Source organism: Clupea harengus, chromosome 15 (assembly GCF_900700415.2).
Source record: "Clupea harengus chromosome 15, Ch_v2.0.2, whole genome shotgun sequence".
In the NCBI taxonomy this organism is placed as follows: domain Eukaryota; kingdom Metazoa; phylum Chordata; class Actinopteri; order Clupeiformes; family Clupeidae; genus Clupea; species Clupea harengus.
The window spans coordinates 6,686,370-6,706,070 of record NC_045166.1 but is presented as its reverse complement, the minus strand read 5'-3'; the positions used below and the strand labels follow the sequence as shown (position 1 = coordinate 6,706,070).

General features: G+C 47.0%; 1 protein-coding gene across 2 annotated transcripts in view; it reads right to left on the bottom strand.

Moving 5' to 3' along the window:
• The window catches only part of thbs1b (thrombospondin 1b), a 12,980-nt gene extending 7,880 nt beyond the window's left edge, over positions 1-5,100 (bottom strand). The window contains exons 1-11 of one of the 2 annotated variants that reach the window (XM_031581632.2): positions 4,838-5,100; positions 4,594-4,676; positions 3,821-4,380; positions 3,600-3,675; positions 3,281-3,370; positions 3,039-3,148; positions 2,608-2,733; positions 1,733-1,829; positions 692-865; positions 352-528; positions 63-236 (exon numbers count right to left, since the gene is read on the bottom strand). In XM_031581632.2, the coding sequence (XP_031437492.1) occupies positions 63-236; positions 352-528; positions 692-865; positions 1,733-1,829; positions 2,608-2,733; positions 3,039-3,148; positions 3,281-3,370; positions 3,600-3,675; positions 3,821-4,380; positions 4,594-4,657 (1,648 nt within the window). In that variant the 5' untranslated portion in view covers positions 4,658-4,676; positions 4,838-5,100. The other variant, XM_012826613.3, reaches the window with a different exon arrangement.
• Between the last annotated feature and the right edge of the window lie 14,601 nt (positions 5,101-19,701).

Sequence of the window (19,701 nt, the reverse complement as noted above, 5' to 3'; positions counted from 1 at the left end):
CACACACACAGACACTCACCAACAGGGCAGGCTCACACATACACACACACACACACACTCACCAACAGGGCAGGCCTGCTTGTTGCATGCCTGACTGGCCTTGCCGTCACCAACGCAGTCTTTGCCCCCGAACTTGGGCGCGGGGTCGTTGCAGAGACGCTTGCGGCTCTGCAAACCTCTATTGCAGGTCGCCGAGCAGGTGTCCCAGGGCGCCCACGGTCCCCAGCCTCCATTGACTGAAGGGAGTTAAGAAACAGTAGACTCAGGCATGATTCCCAGTGCTGGGATTACACAGTGAAGTCTGCATCTGTATCAATGGATATTTTCATTTTTTTGATGTGGGGTTCATACTTGGGCAGGGTGATTTCTGGCACTTCTCCGTCTGCCTGCCCTCTCCCTCACACTCTTTGCCCCCCATCTGAGGCGTGGGGGAGTTGCAGAGGCGGATGCGGGTGATGACCCCGTTGTCGCAGGTGACAGAGCAGGAGGACCAGGGAGACCAGTGGCTCCAGCCACCATCTTGTTTGACTGAAGACGAGAACCCGAGGGGGAGAAAACAGAGATGAGCTTACATTATGGAGTCAAAGTAAAACAAGGTCGAAAAACAAAACCAAACGAAACAAGACGAAATGAAACTAAATGATATGACATGATCATATGAGTGTTGAGAGCGTGAGAACAAATCACTCACAGCGCTTGTCACACTCCTGGAGGTAGCAGTCGCGCGTCTGCACTGACGTGCCGTCGCAGTTGTTATTGATGCGGTCGCAGGAGCGCCCGCGCTGCTGCACGCCCCGTCCGCAGGACACGGAACAATGGGTCCATTCAGACCACAGGGACCAGCCGTCGTCAGCAAAGTCCCTCGCTGCGTGGGGACACAGTGAGAAAGAGAGACAGAGGGAGAGAGAGAGGGGATTGAGAGAGGGGGGAGGGAGAGAGAGGGGGGGCGGGGTTGAGAGAGAGAGTGGGAGAGAGACAGACAGAGAGAGAGAGAGTGAGAGTGAGACACAATAGATTGAACTATTCCTTTTTCTAAAGCACCAGCGAGAAAGAAAGAGAGAGAGTGAGAGTGAGGAGAGAAAAGCTTTTAGTCCAGAGCCCTAATGGACTCGATTGAGCCCCCCTGGCTGGCGGAGTCGGACCACTCGAGGGGAACCTGGCACAGGGCTCGGGGCTCGGGGCTGGAATGCCTCTGTTTAAAGCCAGTGAGCCCTGAGCACATAGAGATCCCATTCTCGAGTGCCCTTCCAGAAAGAAAAAAAATGGGTGGAAATTGAATTTGCAAACATGTCTTGATCATGTCGTAACTTCAAATGGCCGGGGTGGAACCAAATGCGGTTTTCCGTGTTTATTTAGAGTCAAGGCACTGAAGCGGACCCCTGTAGGTGTGTGGAAAATCTCCCTCTGCTCAGAGTCACTCGGCTACACAGCCTACCAATTTTCCACCCTCCTTTAACCAATTTCACCAATTATAGCTATTACAGGGTTCAAACTAAGGTATGTGGTTCATAAGTGTTCCAACATTGCCACACCAGTCCATCATTTCAACAACAAATACTGTTTTGTTCCAAGCTAAATTTACAATAGTACTCTTGATCCACTGTTACCATTGAGTGTCTTTCTACTGCTCCACAAATCATTCACAGTGGATAAGGTGGTTACTGCGGCTTGATTAAGTATCTTGCGTTGCAGGTGGCACAGTGTATTTGGTGTAGACGTGACGGATACTTACGGGTACCACAGCGAGGGCAGCACTCCCCATCGGGCACGGTGGCATTGGCACAGGGAATGAGAGGGCAGGAGATCTTGCGGCACACGGTGGCAGAGTTCTAAAGAGAGGGGGGTGGGGGGACAAAGAAACCCTGTCAGTCAGGAAAGCCTGTGTGTGAGGAGGGGGGGGGCTCTGCTGTTTTAAGAAGCGCTGTCTGATCTCAACCTTCTGTGTGAGCCTCTTGCATTCCACACCACAATCAGTGGAAAGGCGCTCATTTAGCCATGGGGTGGGGCTGCAGCGAGCTTATCACTCGGACCCAAAACAAGGAGAAAAGGATAGTCTGCCAACAGCTCCTGAGAAACAAACCCAGCTGCCTAGCCTTGTTAAACTCTTTTCTAATTAAGCAGGCTGGTGTCCCGGTGTGCTGTCAAGTTGGCCAGTTATAGCTGTCACTTCACACGAGGGACAAAAAAAGACATCCAACCAGGAAGGTACTGCTTCAAGTTCTTCGCTCTCTCGTTCTTCACGAAAAAAAAAAAAAGAATTCCCCATACACTTTGCATTCAGTGGACCCCCCCCCCCCTTTTCTGACCACCCCACATGGAACCTCCCACCCCTGGCCTTAATTAGAGGACGAGATGCTACAGGAGGGAGTCAGACACACCCCTGGCTGTACGAGTGCCCCTGTTCAAACCCACAACAATGCACCAAGGCCAAGTGCACTTAATTACCGCCTGGCACACACTGTGGGGTGGCTGTCAGCTCCAGACACAAATTGCCAGGCCCTCGGGGGGACGAAAAAAAAAGAAAGAAAGAAGGAAAAAATAAAAGCTTGCTGGCCCCTCGACAGGCTGCTGAGGGTCTGTCTGAGGCGCTTGTGAGAGGATGCTTACCCGACAAGTGCACTCGGTGCAGTCGTCCACGGTCCACTCGTCGTTGTTCTTGTGGACAATACCGTTGTGGAGGCAGACGCCGGCGCTGATGTTGATGCTGGCCAAGAGGTGTCGGTTCTGGTCCGTCTGCAGAGAGGGAGGGGAGGGGTGAGAAGAGGGAGTGTTAATAATGCGTTTCAGACAGGATTAAAACAAGCAGGACTTAATGGCTTTCGATGCATTTGCCTCTCAGTGTGAAGTTATCCGTGTGCTACCAAGAGTTTGCTGCAAAATAGGGGAATTGATAAGTGTCCAGTATAGGCCTTTGTTTAGCCAACAGGGTGTTTAGTTTAATGTTTGATTTGATTAAACAAAGGCCTATACTGGACACTAATCAATTCCCCTATTTTGCAGAAAACTCTTTTTGCAACAGGGCTAAGGAGCCTCCTTACCACTTTATTGAGCTGGTCTGACAGATCTCTCACCACCACCCCGAGCGTCTTCAGCTCCTTGAACATGGCAGCCAGGTCATCACAGGTGAAGCCACAAATCATCTGAAGATCTACGTGGTGGTTGGAGAAAAGGATTTGTTTACGTGCAGAATCCTGAGTGACACTTTTTTAATTAGTTTGGGGATGAGATTGAGGTTTTTTTTCTCAAAATGACCAGTACGGGGAGGAAAAAAGTTGTTTACCTTTTGTTTTGTGGCCAGTGTAATCTGTCCTGATCGCTGGGCTGGAGCCATTGATAGGATTGTCCAGGGTTATCAGGTCACTCAGAAGTGCTGTAAAAGAGTAAACCGCATAGTCATTTTCTTGTAAATATGTGATCACAAATTTAAAAAAAGGAGGGAATTGAGGGAATTGTCCTTGCCATGTGACGCCCACAAATACAGTCTTTGAATGTTTGTCTAAAGAAGGCGGAGACACACCTTACTGACAGTTCTATAGTCTTCGTTTAACTAAACCGAGCTACTAGTCTCCCTCCGCAATTTGTCACACGTTGTTACTTACTGCTTTGGCAGCCTTTATTCCTTAAGATCGCATCCAGAGTCGTTCCAAACACAAAACGCACGTTCTGGAGCACACCCTGCAAAAATCACTATGATTAACAAATAGAAACAAATCGCATCATATGAAGCAATAATTCACGATAATAGAACGCCACATTCAGTCACAACTTATATCTCAATTTTGAACCTATTAAAGATAAATAGGTTAACAACTGCACTTACCATGAACCTGTCTTTCACCGCTCCTTTGCCGATTCTCAGGTTAGCATATCCAGGAGTGTCTTTATTTAGGATGTTCTGGATAGGAACGTCCAGCTCAACTGTATTCACCTCTTCACAACCCACATACAACTGAGCCCTGTCCTCTTGGACGAAGAGAGTGATGTTTTTCCAGTGTCCCGTTGCCAAGTCCGCATCTTCAATGGACATAACCTGTTGCTTGTTCTCCGTAGAATAAACAATGTCCAGAGTGTTGGCCTTGCCATTGGAAACTATTTCAAAAATGGGTCCGGAGCCGTCTTGCTTCTCAATGGTCAACAGGCTGCCCCTGGTCCGCTTGAACTGTTTGAAATTGACCAAGAGAAGGAATCCTCTCTCCGCGTGAATGGAGTCGATTAGGTCCCTGAAGGAGGTCTTGGGGACCGGGGGGATCAGGTCGGGGTTCAAGATCTTGTAGGCGGGGCTGTACGGGTCGTCGCCTTTCACCAGGGAGACCCCATGGTTTTTCTTAGGAACTTGGACTAGCTCGAACAGGTCCATCATATTGTTGTCGTCTCTAGTCTCTGTGGAGGGAGAAATTACCCTTAATATTAAGATAATTCAGTATAGTCAAACCGAATTGGAAACATTTAGTCCTAACTGAATAGAGAAAAAAATCTCGGGAATTACACTTTTTTATGTACATAACTTTAATCTAAAGTTTAAAAGCAAGCATTTCAGTAATCGCATCACTTTAAACAGTACAATTCCTCTCCACACAAGTGTTCCTGTCTCACCTGCAACTCTTGCGCTCTCAGAGCGCCAAAGCATCAGTAGCAAAAATATTCCTGTTAACTTCATTTCAGCACCTGTACGCTCCCTGTTGAACATAACAGACGGCATTTCATTCACATTATTCTCATAATTCACGGTTATAGGATGCAACAGGTAAGGTTTCATTGCGGTGCAAATTAATGTAACTAATTTCATAACGTATTGGGATCTTGCTTACAAGTTACGTGAGGCGTGCATTTACTTTACCTGTTGTGAGAAATCTGCGATAAAAAAAAACCAGTACAATCCAAAACGCAATGGTAGTGTAATCCTTATGTTTCAAATGATAAACCCAATGTGTTTTAGCCCCAGAATTAATGTTGGTTACTTCTGAAAAATTCCCTTTTCATTCAATTTCAGCTCACTGAATGTTTCTTCTGTCTTGTTTAAGAGGCTATAACCATTCTAAAAAACACGGGCAACAAAGTGCTATTTAAATAGTTTCATGACATTCCTAAGAACGCGTCTCCTCCAATCAGACGAGGGAAGGAAAAAGGGACGAGCTTATCCTCTTACCTCACAACTCGGATGGCTATGCCTGAGACATAAGTGCACACACGGAGGAAGGTGAAAAAAAATATGCACCACATTCCGCAGTCCAAATTCCATAACCAAATTCGTAATTTTGATAGAGCCTCACTTCTGCTTACTGGTTTATCATCAGCCTGAAATGTCATGTGGTCACTTATCATTTGCAATGAAACTTTGAATTGTTCATTAAAAAATGTCCTGGTAAACTTTATTCAGACAAAACTAATTATTCGAGCCAAACAATAAAAAAAGGTCGGTGCTTTTTGGTTATGTCAAAAACGTACCTTTATTAAGAAGGATCTCACGTGACATGAGGTGATAATACAAGACGGTTCTCGAGCGTGCTCCTTTGTCCGACAGTAGCTTGGTCCTTAAAGGATGCTCATCCATAATTCAATCTTTTCATTTTCATGCTGTTCTGCCTCCCTCCGCTAGAGGCCGCAGTTAAGTCATTCGAGTTCTGTAATTGAAAACGTGACCTTGCACAGGCAATGTGGTACACTAGTACAGTTGACTTTTGTTGACTTGGCTGTAAATATGTAAATACTTTATTAATACAATGCGATATTGTTTTCCTCTGAAACAAATCAGAGGAAATATAACATATGTTCTGACTGGTTTCTTTTTCAAGTCAATGTGAATTATCCAGTACAGACTTCAATGCCTTTAAGGAAAATTCCATATGAGCATATGAGCATGAGAAAGGATGAATCTGTATTCACAAACACACACACACACACACACACACACACACACACACACACACACACACACACACACACACACACACACACACACACACACACACACACACACACACACACACACACACACACACACACACACAAACACACACCTTTTACAGAGTAGCCATACGTTCCTTCTCAGAAAAGAAGAGGCTGGCATGCACATCCGCACGTTATAAAAGTGTGATCCGATACAAGCCTCATGGGTACCTAAGATACACACCCCCTGTAGCTCTGTCTAAGATTGCTCTAGTGCTTCACTCAGACACTGCCTCATTCCAGCAAATACCCCAGCGTGTCGCAGTCTGGCACGTTCCTAATATATCTTCGATGAAAATATTCACTTTATATAGTAGTCTGGGGCCTCTCTCTCATGCATTGCGCAATGGTGATGTCTTTTGCAGTGCATGTGTTGGTCACCTTCCCACCGCTGCTCACTGTGATCTAGATGTGCCGCCTCCAGATAAACTATTAGAGAGCAACAACTCCCTGTCGCCTCACTCAAAACAGACACTGTTATGACTACCTAGGCAGGAGGGGGGGGGGGGGGGGGTAGGGATATGGGGGGGGGGGGGGGGGGGGGGGGGGGGGGGGGGGGGCGGAGTTGGGATAGGGGGTGGATGGAGTTGGGATGGCGAGGCTGGGAGGCTCAGGCGGCCGTAAATCCAGATCCCCCCCCCCTCTGTGCTTCTCAGGCAGGCAGGCAGACAGCAGAGGCAGGCTACCTGTAATGTCTCTCGCCCCCGGGGCGGGTAGATCATTCCAGAGATTATTCCAAGGAGCGGGGCCGCTCCTCACGGCGCTGCGTGGCCTAGATAGTGGCTAACGACTCGGGAGCGGACTGGAGGCCGTATCTGGCGCGGAGCTCTATGTACCTAGCGCAGGTCTATGGCTGTGTATGTATAGCTGTGTCATGGCGTGCAGCTCTATGGCTGATTAAACTGTACCTAGCGCGGCTCTATGGCTGTGTATGTATGGCTGTGTATGTATGGCTGTGTATGTATGGCTGTGTATGTATGGCTGTGTCTCACTGTGCCTCGGCTTGGTCTCTGTTGACACGGTTTCTGTCTGACATCACACTCCCTGTGGCCTCTCCGCCGGGGCGGCAGCCTCTCATTGGGGTCATGCTGGGGTCATGGTATGGCTAGTCTGGGGGGGGGGGGGGATCATTAACCCTCACCTCAGCGTTGTCCACTGAGGCCCCAGATGTTTGCCGTAGCCAATGATTGTTGCTGTGTGTGTGTTTGTGTGTGTGTGTGCGTCACACGCAAGCGCCTGTTAGCCCGACGCTGTGTTTACTCACTCGGCCCCGTGGGCACTCCGAGGCCATTGTTGTCACGAGCGCAAATCACCTGCTCACGGCACGCATTCTGCGGACGTCAGTTCACCTCCTGTGTTGCCATGGGTTACGATTTGGGAAGCCGCTGACTGACTGGCCACGATGGGCTGGTGACGCACAGCGGGTCTTTGCTGACCGTGAGTGTAAATAGGAGAGTGAGAGCTGACTTTGGGAAAGGGAAACACACTGTTGCCAAGCAGATGTCAGAAGAAGGCACTACATACTTTATTAACTGGGGAAAGTACAGATGCTTAATCAGTTAGTACATACTCTTGCACTAATTAAAATAGAAGTACTTGAGGTTAAGTTTAGGTCTAAGTTTGAGCTAGTTACAGTTTATATTATTATTTATTATTATTATTATTATTATTACACATTTAATCATGTGTAATAATACTTACTTGGCAAATATTCAATGTTAAGTTCACTGTACTATTGCCATCTAATACTGAGTGGGACTGAGGCCTCTTCTATCATTTGAACCCCTGATTATATATGAAGCCCTTTGGGCCTCACTAAAAACCTAAGGGCGAGAAGACCTCTTCCTGCACACTGCCTTCTTGTGTTCCACACGTGAGCGTGGCCACACTTTTCCACACTTTTCTTCAAGGGGACTTTGTGTCAGAGGAAGTTCATCAGTGCCTCCTCCCACACACACACACACACACACACACACACACACACACACACACACACACACACACACACACACACACACACAAACACAAACACAAGCACATGCTTGGCCTGCCACTGACTTTTACAGGTACTGGAAACCAGTGAGTAAGCACCTATGCATCCATGGAGTTAGGCAGAACCTGGGCCATGTGCCTCACTCCTCACTCTCTTCACTCATACAATAACACACACACACACACACACACACACACACACACACACACACACACACACACACACACATATCCCGGCCAACCACGAGACTCAGTCATCATGGCACAGAGAGTTAGGCCAGGCTACTCAGAACAGTATCTCTCCCACCTGTCAGTCATGAATAGGCACACCTTTCCTTATGGGAATGCCGTGAATCAGAGCTGGTGTTTTGAAAGTCAAATGGGAAGGTGCTTGAGAACGGCCTGCAGGGCCTGGATGTTTGCTCTGAGGTCACGAGTCAGTTCAGCATGCAATCCGTTCAGCCGAGGGACTCGGGGGGTTGTGAAACGTCCGTGGTTATTAGATTTCTCTTACGCACATGCTGCTGGCTGAGGAAGTTGTCTATTGCTCTTTGTGATTGGTTGCCCGAACCATTGATTCAATAACCCATTTATTGGTTCCATCGCTGTGAAAAGCTGAGTCTGGTCTCTCTCTGCTCTCGTGTCTTTCTTCTCTCACAGCGGTTTGAGGCAGTCGCTCTTGGGTCGCTGAGGGGGAGCCTAACACGCCTGATAGCGAGAGAGGTCGGTGGAGGCGGCTTCACGAGGGGTCATCTCTGCCTCTACAGGCCTGGTGTGTGTTTGTGGAATTACCCCTCTGCTCGCTTACAAGCGAGTGCCTGTGGGAGAGGCAAGGCATGCCTGTGGTCGTGTAGGGGAGCGATAAGCCCTTCCAGGTGCCTTTAGTTGTCTCCAGGTGCAGTGTCTTTTAGTAATGTGCCGGAACACCTTTCCAAGGGAGGGAGGTGTGAGTGGAGGGGAAAAAAAAGAGCAAACAGAAAATGCCACATGTCAGTGCCAGGGACAAACCAGGTTCTGTGTGTTAGTGTGTGTGTATGTTACTGTGTGTGTGTGTGTGTGTGTGTGTGTGTGTGTGTGTGTGTGCGTTAGTGAGTGTGCATGTGTGTGAGGCCAACAAACTCATACAAATCAAATGTGTGTGTTTGAGTGTGTGTGTGTGCGTGCGTGTGTGGGGGGGAGACCACACAGGCAGCTGTAGTTTGTCCCAGGCAAGCAATGCAAGAGATTACCCCCTGCTTAGCTGTCGGTGAATAATTAAAAGAAAGGATGACGTTCACTTCTGTGGAAAGGGCAGAGTGTCATTGCACAAGGGGGGGCTACTAAAACCTGTAAGCCACTGGTGATACTTTAAAAATAAAAAAATGACACCTTAAAAAATGCATCACGGGATGCTGGTATCCGGTTTTGCCATGTGTCTGTGTAGATGTGTGTGTACTGCGGCCTGGGCACAACCTGATCACTGACACCCTCACCCCCCACCCCAACCCTTCTGTCTGCTCCAGGTGAGAGACACAATCCTGGCATCGTCGCCCTGACTGTAAGTGTATCAGACAAACGTTCAGACCCGACTGTGAGCACCTGTGCAGCTGTTACTGTAATCCACTCCTTTCTCCCCATCTAACACCAGTGGAGACGTCCTACCCCAGACATATTTCCCAGCCTGCCAGGAGCACGGGCAGGATATTCAGCTGAGGAAAAGAGATTTGTTTCCACAGGCCCAGTAATATGTGATTGCTAAACATCTAATAGTGTCTAAGAATGTTTTCTTGAGCCTCCACCGAATGATTGTGAGTCATGGTGTGCCAGGGATCTTTTTTTTTTAATGACGGCCCATGGATGGTGTAATTAGCATTCTTGGGCTTGCTTGAAAACACACAAGACGTTTTGCTTCATCTGAGAAACCACCGCTCAACGTCGTCTTTTGTCGTCGTAGAAACAAACTGCCGGTGTTATGTGAAATCGTTCAGAATTTGTCCGACCTGTCAACAGTTTCCTGATTCCTTAGCAGATTACAGTTTGATATTATTAAACATTTTACACACACACACACACACACACACACACACACACACACACACACACACACACACACACACACACACACACACACACACACACACACACACACACACACACACACACACACACACACACACACACACACACACACACACACACACACAGAGGCTGGATGAGATTTCCAGGGTGCTTTGTGAATTACTGCCCAGCCTTGGCATAAATCCCCAGCAAGCTGTATTACTAAAATACTCACACTGTTTCACCACACTCACTGTGGAAGTGGTCAAGCATAAGCCCCACTGAGGCTGTAGACAAGGCCATAAACATAATAAACAACAATAATGTGATGTATCTTCAAACCTGAACCTTCAAACTTTTGCTGATAAATCAAATGATGTTCATGGAATGGTGCTGGACTTTTAAGGGTTAATATTGTCAAACGGAAACTATAAAACATGGGGATCACTGTAGAGTATAAAACATGGGGATAATGACTTGTTGTGGGGTTAGCCGCTGCCCCAGTCAGTAAATCAAATTGGCATGAAAGGCCTTTGAATGTGCACCACAATACCAACCATCTTATTTACTGATGTGAAGGAAAACACAACAAGCCTGATTGTGTAATTAAATACATAGCGCTTTGTGGTTGTGTCTATTAACTGGATGTATCCGCCACATGTTGCAGTCCTTGAACAGTTTGTTTTCTGTGGGCAAAGCATGTACATACACGCACACACACACACACACAAACACACACACACACACACACATGCCATGCCATGTCAGTGTCTGCACATACTCTATTAAGCCAGTCAGAGCTCATTTAATTCCGGCAGCTTAATGTAAACTCTTATCTAATGAACACCACTCATGTTGACCCCTTCAGCTTTCATTACATTTACATTACATTACATTTAGTCATTTAGCAGACGCTTTTATCCAAAGCGACGTACAAAAGACAGAACAATTAAGCTACGAGCAATAGAGACCTAGTGTAACAATAAATACCATTTTACATAAGAAATAAAAAAAGGGCAGGAATGTAATTACTGTAATCGGAGTTAAACACTAGTTAGTTAGCTTTCATAAGCATGTACGTAAAAACACAGAGGCAGGCCCCGGCTCCATGGACCTGGCCTGACATTCAAACCAAGCTGAAGTCATGTCCCTGGCAAAGACACTATCACACATCTGTTACTTTCTTATCGACTCCTATTCCCTCTCGTATGATGAGTGGAAACATCTGGAAGCTTCCTACAGAAGCTTCGCCTTCTTGACCCTTGCATTGGGTTTCAGGCCAAACGGCACCAGTGTTCCAGGGCCTCCTCTTTGGGCCGATCCAGGGTGTTGGTCTCACTGCGGCTGGATCTGTGGACAGCATCCGATATGAGCCTGGAATGATTTTCTCGCCAAATAAAGAGTCTCTTTTGATTATGAGTTGAGTCTCCAACAAATCCCTTAACATCTAGCTTTGACCCACTGTTGACACCTTGTCACATGTTAGTTTAATTTAATGTTGTGTTGCAGACTGATTGACCTAACCTTGATCCAGACCCCAGGGACTCAAACCCTATCTGAAGCTGCAGGATTGTTCAGACACCACAGTTTTGTGGGCCTCTGATCTCTCAGCTCTGCAGTCAACTGACGTGTCCCTTTGGCCAGTCTAGCATGTTGAAGTTTACCTCATTAGTACTGGATCTGTAGATGATTTCAGATATCAACCCAACAACTGAGTCAGATTTCATCTGATCATGATTCAGGTCATCATGTCCCAAGAATGCAAATGTCTGTGGGTTCTCACAGTTTAATATCTCGTGTCGCATACCAATTGGCCTAACAGTGACCTATTCCTCCGACTAACCCGTTTGATGGTACAGGAATGTGCTGCTGGTTGATGCCCCAGTTTTATCAATTTCAGATCTCGCTCGTAAAAATGGATTGGCTCTGGACTTTCGAGAAGTGAAGCGATGAGACAGCAGGACGACGACGATGACGTTGGACTACTAAATTAAGCGCCGCCAGCAGCAAAGGGTGATGCAGTGCTGGGACAGAATTCTATCTTGCTCCAGTGCTCCTCATTGCCATTTCGTACGCCCTGCCCTGTTTAGAATTCCGTTCGTCAGAAGAATGAACGATCTGCTACAAGGACACACTGAAGTGACGTCGACGCATGTTGCGTTTCAGCGAAAAGTTGAACCAGGTTCACCAGGAAACGACGCCCCGCTCCAAGGTCGTCTGTCTAGCACTCTAAGAGTCACTACCTAAGTCAGTGTGATCACTGCCTAAGTGTGTTCTAAAGAAGCTAGGCGTTGAGACATTCACATGTACTGCTCTACAAGCTTGCCCTCTCCAGTCTTTGCCGATATCTCACAGACAACAGCCTCCTCTGTTTGAATGTAACCGCTTTGATCGGTCAGAATGCCAGAAATGTTACTAGGACAGGCTGAAGTGACACAGACGTCCGCTTTTCAGTTGAAAGTTGTATCAAGTTCACCTTGAAACAATAGTCCTGGCTCACTCGGGCCGTACTTTAGAAGTCACCCACTCTGCGGCATAACCAATGGACAGTCTAGTGGTTCTTCCTCTACCACTGACAAAACAAGGAGACAGTCTAGTGGTTCTTCCTCTACCACTGACAAAACAAGGAGACAGTCTAGTGGTTCTTCCTCTACCACTGACAAAACAAGGAGACAGTCTAGTGGTTCTTCCTCTACCACTGTTTGATAGTGTGTCATTGCTGCCCGGAGAGGTAAAACAACGAGACAGTCGAGTGTGCTGCTCTGTCTCTGGCCTCTCTATCTCTGCTGCTATCTCACAGACACCAGCCCCGCTGTCGTTTCCTCTTCCCCTCTCACGAGCTCTTCAGTGACAGACGTATGGGACTGTCCGCAGCACCCCCTGCTGCGCTGTCACTTCCTCCTAACAGATAACCAGCCGCTGACCAGTCACACATCAGCGTGGTGCGATGTGCCTCGGCTGACCTGGGGCAGAACCAAATATGGCCCTTAGTGCAGCATCACTGACTGCTGATGACCGGCGGCGAAGGGCTTTTCCATGTGTGAGAAGGACATTTTGTGGTACGCTGGAAAACATTGGAAAACGCTGCAGTACGTGGTCTGCGCATGTATGTTCCAATGGTTCTATGTATAGCTTGGGTCTTAGCATGTATGTTCCAATGGTTCTATGTATAGCTTGGGTCTCAGCATGTATGTTCCAATGGTTCTATGTATAGCTTGGGTCTTAGCATGGGGAAAAGAACACAGTGGTCCCGAACTGTGGCGTGATGCGAGTCACTGCCAGATTCGTTTGGAATTTTTTTAAACGACTTCCTGCCCTCGTGGACGGCTTTGTTGCGCATTCCTGCCACAGACTTCACATGGACCCAACCAGTGGCAGCAGTAAACAGCTTCACAGCTGCCCATATTTGGGGATAGCCAGAGGTCACCTGTCATGCCCACACATTCCCCTCATGGTTTTGCACTATGGAAAAAAAAAAAAAAAAGAAAAAGACCAAAATATTTCCCTGTGACGTTTTCCGTGCACAAGACGTGCCAAGAGGATGGACACACGTCACCTTGGTTCCTCTCGGTTCTAGCACTCAAAGCAGTCACGAGGTTCCCACAAAGCCACCCGTGTCCCACGCGGGGGGCTGTGGTTTGGCTGGCAGGATTGTTTCCAGCAGTGATGTTCCACCGTCGTTTTTGAAATTGCCCTTGGGTTTATATGTGTGTGTGTGTGTGTGTGTGTGTGTGCGTGCGTGCGTGTGTGCGTGTGTGTATACCTCTGCTGGATTGCATCGGCCCAGTGCGAGTGCATGCGTAGGGATTGGCCCAGACCTGCATGGCATTTGCCAGGCACAGTCAGCACACACACGAACACACACACACACACACACACACACACACACACACACACACACACACACACACACACACACACACACACACAAAAGCAATTAGACAGTGCATTCCCATCCATCTGGTACAGACAGGGAGATGGTCCTGGGCGTGGATGTTGTGTAGGTAATCACACGCAGGGGTATAAAAATAGACAGTAACGCATGCTTGTGAGCCGGGCCTGTTCTTTTTGCCCTCTGTGTGCTTCGGAGGGGGTTTTCAGTTCTCCCAAACAAAAACCCCAAATACTTGAGTGTTCTTTATCAAGGAGCTTTGGCTCCCTGCTGGTAAACTATGCTTTCTGTTTTGTTTTAAATCTTTTTTTTTTTTTTTAAAGTCATCTCAAGGCACAAGCTGTTTTTGTCCTGCTCGCTCGGAGAATGACAGTGCTCATGTCTTTATGCCGTTATGCCATTTTTCCAGGCTCTGTGGAGTTTCACAGGGGCCTCAGCAACAGCGCTCGACCCTCAGGAGACTACCGCCTTAATGACCTTTTGTTCCGAGGTAATCAGTTACAGCGCATACATTCTTTCATCAGTTATAAAAACAACAACATAAAGGCCTGTTGAGGTGGTGACAACTACTGTTGCTTGGTTCCCTAACATATGTTTGATGACACAAATGTTTTAAAAGCTAGCTGATAGATCTATTTAGAACGCAACCATATTTGGATCTGTCATTCCAAAATAACAATCATTCTTGATATGTGTCAAATGTGAGGTGTGTTCCATCAATTTTTGTTTATTTCTTTTTTGCATGGCAAGGCCATCTTTACACCAACCCAAGGATAGGATCACAGGATATATCCACTCTCTCCTAATGGTAGATCAGGCCTTTAGTTCAAGAACACCCATGCCTGGGTGAGCATGTGTGTGTGTGTGTGTGTGTGTGTGTGTGTGTATGTGTGTGTGTGTGTGTGTGTGTGTGTGTGTGTGAGTGTGTGTATGTGGGTGTGCATCAAACACAACTACAAACCTCAGAACACAGTACAAAATCGATTCATTCACAAAGGCAGCGAGGTTTACGAAACACAATAATATCTCACAGTACATGGAAATGGGAGGGAGAGGAAGTGTCCACATGTATTTGGTGAGTCAGACTTTGGAATATCCATGACCTCCACAGCAGGACACTGAGAAGCGCAATACAAAAAAACGATGACATTCTTTGATGATTGATCGTCTTGGTGGTTCACTGTGGTTTTACTCCATAATTGGTATATTTGTTATAATCTGGCACGTTTTCAGATTTGCAACAATTTTGAACAAAAGAGAGACTTTCAAAGTTTATATTTGTCTGATGGGGCCAGTTTATTTTACACCATGAATGATATAACTGGCCAAAAGTTTAAAAATGTATTTGCAACTATTGGCTCTGAACTATAGTGGAAATATATGCAATGAAAACACATAAATTAATTTATAAGCAGCATTGCAGCATTCAACGAGCAGCTTTTCAAAACTGCTGGTTCCAGTAACACTCTTGTAATAGTCTTGTATGTGTTTGACAGAAGCAGATGTAAAAACAGAAAACTCTCTGAACTTGTTCCCCCTAGACCGTTGATAAGAAGGGAAATAAATCGAATCTGCTATCTCACATAGTTTATATTTCCACATCAAACTGAAGCACATTGGATGCCAATAACAATCCCTTCCTGATTTGGCATAGTTACCTCACCCAGCATGCTTTGGGTCTTGTCTGATGGAACCCGTGTCCTCTGTTTCCTGTTAAGCTGAGCTGTGTGGTGCCCTTCTATCGGAATGCTTTGGAACATTCTGGGGGGATATGTTTTTCATAATCGCATGAGTAATGGAATTCTCTTTATTGTTTAGCGTTTTTATCTAACTGTGTTTACATATGTCGCTGTACTCCCAGCCACACTGATGACGTTGTCGTCACGGTTACCATGGCAGCACGCCCGAAGTTTGCTGGCAGGACCAAGCTGGTAGAGAGCGAGTAGTGCAAAGGCATGGCGTGAGGGGGTGACACAAGAGATATGCGACGCTAAATTGCTCCCATTCTTATTGTCCAATTGGCCAACATGAAAGTATTGACCTGACATTAGCGTGTTTGTGTCAGTGGGCCAACAACAGTGCTGGACCAGAAAAGAAAAACAAATTGCTGTTGAACATCATTACAATTATCTCCATTTAAAAACTTGTTGTGTTGTTATTCCCCAACTACACCAGATGGCCAGTTGTCATGCTCTGCCCAGCTCTCCTCAACACTGTTTATTAAACAGAAAAGAAACATAAGGATTTTTCCCCAAGATTTAATGTCTTTGTCTAGGGTATGACTAAATGATGGCTGGATACTGTCTGACACTGTTGAACACAGATTTGTGTATACACGGTAGTCTCCACAGTGTGTGTGTGTGTGTGTGTGTGTGTGTGTGTGTGTGTGTGTGTGTGTGTGTGTATGTGTGTGTGAACAAAGACTTGTGTATACACACGGTAGTCTCCACAGTGTGTGTGTGTGTGTGAACACAGATTTGTGTATACACACAGTAGTCTCCACAGTGTGTGTGTGTGTGTGTGTGTCTGTGTGTGTGTGTATGTGTGTGTGTGTGTGTGTGTGTGTGTGTGAACACAGATTTGTGTATACACGGTAGTGTCCACAGTGTGTGTGTGTGTGTGTGTGTCTGTGTGTGTGTGTGTGTGTGTGTGAACACAGATTTGTGTATACACACAGTAGTCTCCACAGTGTGTGTGTGTGTGTGTGTGTGTCTGTGTGTGTGTGTGTGTGTGTGTGTGTGTGTGAACACAGATTTGTGTATACACACAGTAGTCTCCACAGTGTGTGTGTGTGTGTGTGTGTGTGTGTGTCTGTGTCTGTGTGTGTGTGTGTGTGTGTGTGTGTGTGTGTGTGTGTGTGTGAACACAGATTTGTGTATACACACGGTAGTCTCCACAGTGTGTGTGTGTGTGTGTGTGTGTGTGTGTGTGTGTGAACACAGATTTGTGTATACACACGGTAGTCTCCACAGTGTGTGTGTGTGTGTGTGTGTGTGTGTGTGTGTGTGTGTGTGTGTGTCTGTGTGTGTGTGAACACAGATTTGTGTATACACATGGTAGTCTCCACAGTGTGTGTGTGTGTGTGTGTGTGTGTGTGTGTGTGTGTGTGTGAACACAGATTTGTGTATACACACGGTAGTCTCCAGACATGTAATGAATAACTCCGACTCCCTGGCCTCAGCACCTGCCCCTCAGTGGCCTGCTCTCTGATCTGTGTTATGGTTTAGTTTAATCCGGACTGTTTCAGTCGCCTGTCTCAGAGCCCATGCCAAAACACACTGTGCCAGCTAGAAGCCGGTATCAGGTTGTAATCTCTTCCTTCGTGCTTCTGACAAGTTGAATGCCTCCCCGAAGAGTCTATTCTCTGTTGTCTGTCTGTCTTCCTTTTTTCAAACAGTTACTCAGCATCTAGAAACACTATATTTTCTTGTGAAAATCCCCCTCAGTAATTTCATTCACAGATCACCACCACAGGGTTGTTTTTTTAAAGCTGAGGACTGAAATGTTTGCACCATAATTGAGAAATCATTGAGGAATCTGACAGCTATCTCTCCACACTGAGCCGTAATGAAGGGGCACAGTAACATGACACAGCCACATTCCTGTCCCTCTGCAGGGTGGGGCACATACATCTTCAGACAGTCACTGAACTGTGAAGCTATACGGGGCATCGCTGCCTTCCTATGCCAGCTCAGGACTCCACTGTACATACCACCAGCTCTGCCACAGCGTCTGTTTGTCCGGACGAACAAAAGCAATTCATGCGGTGGGCACATACACACACACACACACACTCACACACACACACACACACACACACACACACACACACACACACACACACACACACACACACAGACACACACACACAAACACACACACACACACACACACACAAAACCCCCCCTACATACAGACACGGACACACACACACACCCACGCGCACACACACATGTCTTTATTTGCCATTGTCTGGCGCTCTCGCTATGTTTCTCTATACTCATTAATGAGATTTGGATGGAGAGAGTGACCCCCCCCCCCGCCAGGCGCTCCAGAGCCGGACTATTGTCTCTATGGGCTGCGTGGGGTCTCAGCCCCAGCCCCCCTAAATAACACCACATTGGAATGAATGGCCAAAGTACAGGCTGCCCTGGAGTTGAACATGCTCCATCTGTGATTCATGAGAGAGAGAGAGGGAGGGAGGGAGAAAGAGAGAGAGAGGGAGAGAGAGAGAGAGAGAGAAAGGGAGAGTGAGAGAGAGGGAGAAAGAAAGAGAGAGAGAGGGAGAGAGAGAGGGAGAGAGAGAGAGAGAGATACACAGAGAAAGTGTACATTGGTGTTTTCCGTTGTGGGCAAAACCACGGACATAATACCAGACAAAATGTGCTGAAATGGCAGATGAAATGCAAGCTCTCTCTGTGGGGGTCCGGAGGCTTGTCGGAGCACACAGAACATGGAGAGGCATGAGAGAGAGAGATGGGCTCCACCTGTTCCTTGTCAGTGGTTTGCCACAGGGTATATCAAAGAAGTTGTTCTCCTGAATTAGCAGAACCTGAATTTGTCGTGGGGGGGGGGGGGCTGCTCTTCTCACGCAAGAGACGGGGCTGCACATGCCAGGTGCCCGTGCAAGGTATCTGTCTGCACTTTTGTCATGAGCAACCTTTGACCCTTCTGCCTGCTGAGTCACTGGCAGTCTCCTTTCTCAGCGACCTCAGATGACATGTCAATATATGACCCGCCTTACAGGAGACCCCTTGCACCCAGACGGGTCTCTACATCAAAACAGGCGTCCATGTTTCAGACATCTTTTCCCCCAGTCCAAACTCTCCCCCACATGTAGGTCAGACACTGTGAACCAACCTTGATGAGGTCACGGGTTCACCTGCACCAGAGGTCTGTGGTCAAGGGGGTCAGCAGAGCTGTGTGGGCGGGTTCATAAACGTCAACGGCGCAAGACTGCACTAAACATTTATGAGACCCGGCGCGGAACTGGGTGGTAAAACTGCGAGATAGTTTGGGTTTTATGGGAGCCGCTCTGTGTGCTCTGCGGTCGGGGATGAGCCTTTGGCAGGAGTCTCAGAGACAGCATTCAATGAGATCTGTTCCTACAAAATGGAGGTTTTTGGTTTTTCTACTTGTGTGTTCTCCCGAATTATATTTCAGCTTAGAATTGACTGTGTCCTGCAACCCCCCTACCCCCCAACCCCCACCACATATTACTTTTCAAGATCCTGAAAGTCACGTTCAAGACAGCGGGCAAGATGAAACTAACATAAGCACAGATAGGCATCTTTCTCAAGAAATTGGTGATATAATTACATAAGTGTTCTGAGCGAATGTTACCTCATCAAATATTCTTGCTGTCTAGGCCCGCCAGGTGTTTAGATAGACCTGATATAAAACAGAATGATGTACCTGTTTACGTCCACGGAGATTGCAAACGATATCAAATTACAAATAGACACTTGTAAATGAACTTAACTAACTGATGAACTAAAAAACATCTGATTTGTACAAAGTTTTGATTTACACAAAACATGTGTCAGCCCCGCCATCTGTGTTTGGATAAATGAATGGCAAATACCATCGCACCGTGTGTGTTAAATAAGGCGTCTATGCTCTCGGATTAAAGGGAGTTTTGTGCGAGACCCGAAACATTTCTTTCTAATCAAGCGCAAAGCATTGTTGACTGATGAGTTATCCTCCATAACACATCTTTCCCAGAGGAGGCCGTGAGACAGCCTTGGACTGACAGTATGTGCTTGTTGAAAAGTTGACAGTTTAATAATTTCTGGCCACAACTTCCTTCAATCAACCCACTCTGTCTGGGAGAC